The sequence below is a fragment of the Nannospalax galili genome, unplaced genomic scaffold (genome assembly GCF_000622305.1).
Source record: "Nannospalax galili isolate Female #2095 unplaced genomic scaffold, S.galili_v1.0 scaffold734, whole genome shotgun sequence".
NCBI classification, from domain to species: domain Eukaryota; kingdom Metazoa; phylum Chordata; class Mammalia; order Rodentia; family Spalacidae; genus Nannospalax; species Nannospalax galili.
The window spans coordinates 3,471,372-3,475,492 of NW_008337073.1; the positions used below are offsets into that span (position 1 = coordinate 3,471,372).

Genomic DNA, 4,121 nt, shown 5'->3' on the forward strand with positions numbered 1-4,121 from the left:
TTTTAAATAATGATTTAAAAAATAATAATTAGTAGATGTGAAAAACATTACCATTGAAATCTACCTGATGACTTTATATCCATGCTCAGATGCCAAGGAGCTCAGAAAGTAACTGACTATCACTAGTAACAATCAGATATATAGAGATTAGAAATGCCTGTGCAAACATCTTAATGTCAATTGCATTGAAAATGAATTTTTCTGTATGAAACTGTATTTTAATAATGAAATGGAGATCTTTTTTAAAGGTTAAAACCTCATTTAACTTTATGTCTTATAAGGTTTATACTGAGTATAATATTGTATAACTAATAATTCAGCCGTAAACCTAAAAAATATATGTTTAAAAAATTAAAATCTAGGCTCGGCATGATGGTATACACCTTCAATCCCAACAGTTGGGAGGCAGAGGCAGGTGGATCTCTGTGAGTTCAAAGCCAGCCTGGTCTAGAATGGGTGAGTTCCATGCCAGCTGGAGCTACAGGAAGACCCTGTTTCAAAAAAAAGACCAAAAAAATAAAATTAAGATCTATACTGAGAAAAATTACAGAAGCAGAAGCTGGGGCTAATATTGGTATATCATCAGTCACTCCTTGCAACAAAATTATTTGTTACAGCCCCAGCCATCATTTTACTTTTTATTTTTAGACAGTGTCTCACTATATTGCCTAGGCTGGGTGTGAACTCACTAATTCTACAGCTCCAGGAAGCCTTAAACTTCCTGACTCAGCCTCCCACCTGGCTGGGATTACAGGTGTGTTCTACCAAGACCATTTAGAAGATTCTATCCATTCAAAGAAGCCTATGGAACCAGAGTGACAGCCATGATGTTTACAGAGAGTACTACATTATACAGAGTGTCCACCTGGTGACACCCTCCAAACAACTTTGCTAGAGACCTTGCTTATTGCTTATGCATCACACCATTCTAGAAAGATACACAAGATGATGGAGCATAAGCTTGTATCAGAGCCAGTGAAGGAGAACCCCTTCTCCTCGATGGGTGAGATGGCTCAAGAATGGAAAGGATTAGAAAAGGAGAAAGGACTTTCTTCTAAAGCCTTTGGGTAGAAGCCATGCCATTCCAGCCAGCTTTCACCCCATGGTCTTGTGGCACATACTACCAAAAACACACAATGGTGGAATGAGGGACTTCCACATCTTCTAATGAAACATGGGGCAACTGCGTACTGACCCTGGAATATACTCACATCAGCGCTGAAGGAAGGCCCTGACAGATAAAGGATGGAGGCTGAGCGTGTTGACAGGAGCGTGTTGACAGAACGGAGCAGTGATCAGGGTACTGGTGAGGTTCTGAATGAGAAAGACTGACTTGGGCCTTCCTGTTTTATTTCATGGGCTTTCCTGTCTTATTTCAGGCATTATTCATGGGTTTGTGTTGTAACATGTCTGAGATAAACCAATGTGGTCCTGGGAGAAAGCTTTCTGCCAAGTCTCTGGTATTATATGTGAAAACACGGGTATCATTCAGAGGTCTGCTTGATGGATGAAAGCCACGCACTTCTTCCAAAAGAGGGGACTAAGAACACATATTTTTAAAAATATTTTAGGTGTAGGAATGTATTGCCTGCATGCATGTATGAAAGTGCTCTGGTGTCGTGTAATGCTTGTGGAGGTCAGAAGAGAGTGTTGGATCTCCTGGAACTGGAGTTATGGATAGTTGTTAGCTGCCATGTGGGTGCTGGGAATTGAACCCGGGTCTTCTGCAAGAGCAGTCAGTGCTCTTAACTGCTGAGCCATCTCTCCAGCCCCCAAGAGCACCTATTTTTAAACGCTGAACTGAGAGTGCAATTATGCATGAAGGGCATCCTACAAATTTTTCCACACCCATCAGGTCTCTGTGAGATGTCAGCACGCTTTCTTCTCCCTCACCACATACCATCTTTTTCTACCTTTCAATTTCTATATCTAAAGTTTAATAGATTATAATTTTTCTGGCAGAAATGAGTCATCAGACTGCAACTATCATCAACCAATTCTGTGTGTGCATGTCATTGGGCACACCCTACAGGTTTATATCTGCTCATATCATATCAAAGTCTGTATCTTTATGGCTGTATTTACAATTTTTTTTAACTTTTTATGTTTTATTATTTTTATTTTATGTGTATGAATGTATTGCCTATATGTATGTGAGTGCACCCATGTCGTACAATGCCATGGAGGTCAGAAGAGGGCTTCAGATTCCCCTGGAACTGGAGTTAAAGATGGTTCATAGCCGCCATGTGGGTGTTGGGAATCGAACCTGGGTCCTCTGCAAGAGCAGTCAGTGCTCTTAACCACTGAGCCATCTCTCCAGCCCCTGTATTTACAAATTTTATAGGAATATTGTTATTCAAACAAATAATCAAGAGAATGCTTCCACAGATCTGTAACCATATCCTTGTTTCTTTTGAAGTGAAATAGCAAAAACAGAGTCCCTCCTCAAGGAGTACATGAAATATGGACTTTTTCTGCTGAAATTGTCTCCAAAGCATTGGCAAATGCAACAATCACAGAGACGAGTCCAGGCAGCCAAAAGCAATCCTGTTCTTCCAAGATTCTTAGAAAGTAAGTCTCATATCTTACAAATCTTAGCGGCAATGAAGCAAAACTCCCTGATTCTAAAATATTCTGCTTCAGCATTTGTTGTTTATGTCAATAGTCAGAGATTTAAAAACAAAACTTGAACAAGGATTCCCACTACATTATCATAGATGATTAATTTAGAAACTCAGGCTAGTTTCAAATATAAAGCAAGAAAAAATTACATGGAAAAGTAGAAAATTCATTATTTATAAGCGATATGATGGTATTTCAAAAACTAATATTATTAAAAGTTGCTGTAATAAGGTCAATGATACAAAGGCAATTATAATTTAGTACCTCAATGAACTAACCTAAGTAAATTTATTAACTGGAAACCATAGAGATATATTAAAGCCAGGAAAACAGTCTTAATGTGTATGACTTAGAGGTTTGACAAATAGAAAAATATGTCATGTTTTCAAATAGAAGGATTGATACTGTAAAGCGATCCATTTTCCTGAAATAAATGTGTATGTTATGGAATTATAATAAAAATATATAATAAAAATACCACCACAAAATTTTAGGAAGTTGGACACTGTAGCAGAAAGAACTTTGTATCATGATTCTGAGATTTCTACAGAAAGACAAATATTTCTAAAGAAGGTAGTGAGAAGGGTTATTTAAAATATTTTAAATATTATAGACTATATTGTCACAAAGTCAGTAATTAGAATAGTATTGTACTGGCATAAGGTGTTGATCAATGGAGCAGAAATAGAGCCTATTACATCAATATTTAATATGTGATCCAAATGGAGTCACAGTTCAAAATGGAAGACTTGCATTGCCAGTGATTGGGGTCATGAGGACTAGACTTGCCTCCCACCTGAAGAAAATTCTGAAATACTGACTATACATTAAAAAATAAGTTTAAAAAAAAGAAAAATTTTTCAGACAAGCAGAGTAGTTCCTGGAAGAGGAGAACACGCTGTGATTTCCTGCGTTGCCTCTGCTTACTGCCTAGAGAGTTTCCACAAAACCACCCAGGGCTGAATCCTGGACATTTACACCACAGAAACTGGCAAAATACAAATCGAGGAGAATTTTATTCACAGAGAGCTGGTTGTTACGTATTTCCCAGTATGTCCAGTGTTGAGCTGTGATGTTGAACAAGAGGAAAAAAAATGGAGAAGGAAAGAGAGGCTTCATTTAACAGCTCAAGACTTAAACCTAGACTTGTCATCTAAATAGAGAGTGCTCAGAACCCAGGAGGTCTCTCAGGTGAGAGATGACAAGAGCTATACTAAGATTTCTGGAGTTAAGACTAACTGATGCTGAAAATGGAGACCTCCTGAATCCCCCAAGGTCCATTCTTGTCTCTCGTTCCTCTCCCTTGTCTTCTGTCCTTGGAAGCTCTGACTTTAACGATCACACTGAGACAAAGCTCTCCTTCTCAGAAGTGCCCCCATACACAAACACGCTCACGCTTTCTCTCCTTTTCCATTTTTTTTTTTTTTTCGGTCTTTTTGAGACAGGCTCTTCCTGTAGCCCCAGCTGTCCTGGAACTCACTATGTAGACCAGGCTGGCC

The 4,121-nt window shown here is 38.6% G+C and overlaps 1 protein-coding gene across 1 annotated transcript in view; it reads left to right on the top strand.

Moving 5' to 3' along the window:
* Ccdc38 (coiled-coil domain containing 38) overlaps window positions 1–4,121 on the top strand; it is a 62,790-nt gene that overhangs the window by 24,705 nt on the left and 33,964 nt on the right. Inside the window, 1 exon segment of the mRNA XM_029563106.1 lies at window positions 2,420–2,685. Coding sequence (XP_029418966.1) covers window positions 2,420–2,685 — 266 coding nt within the window.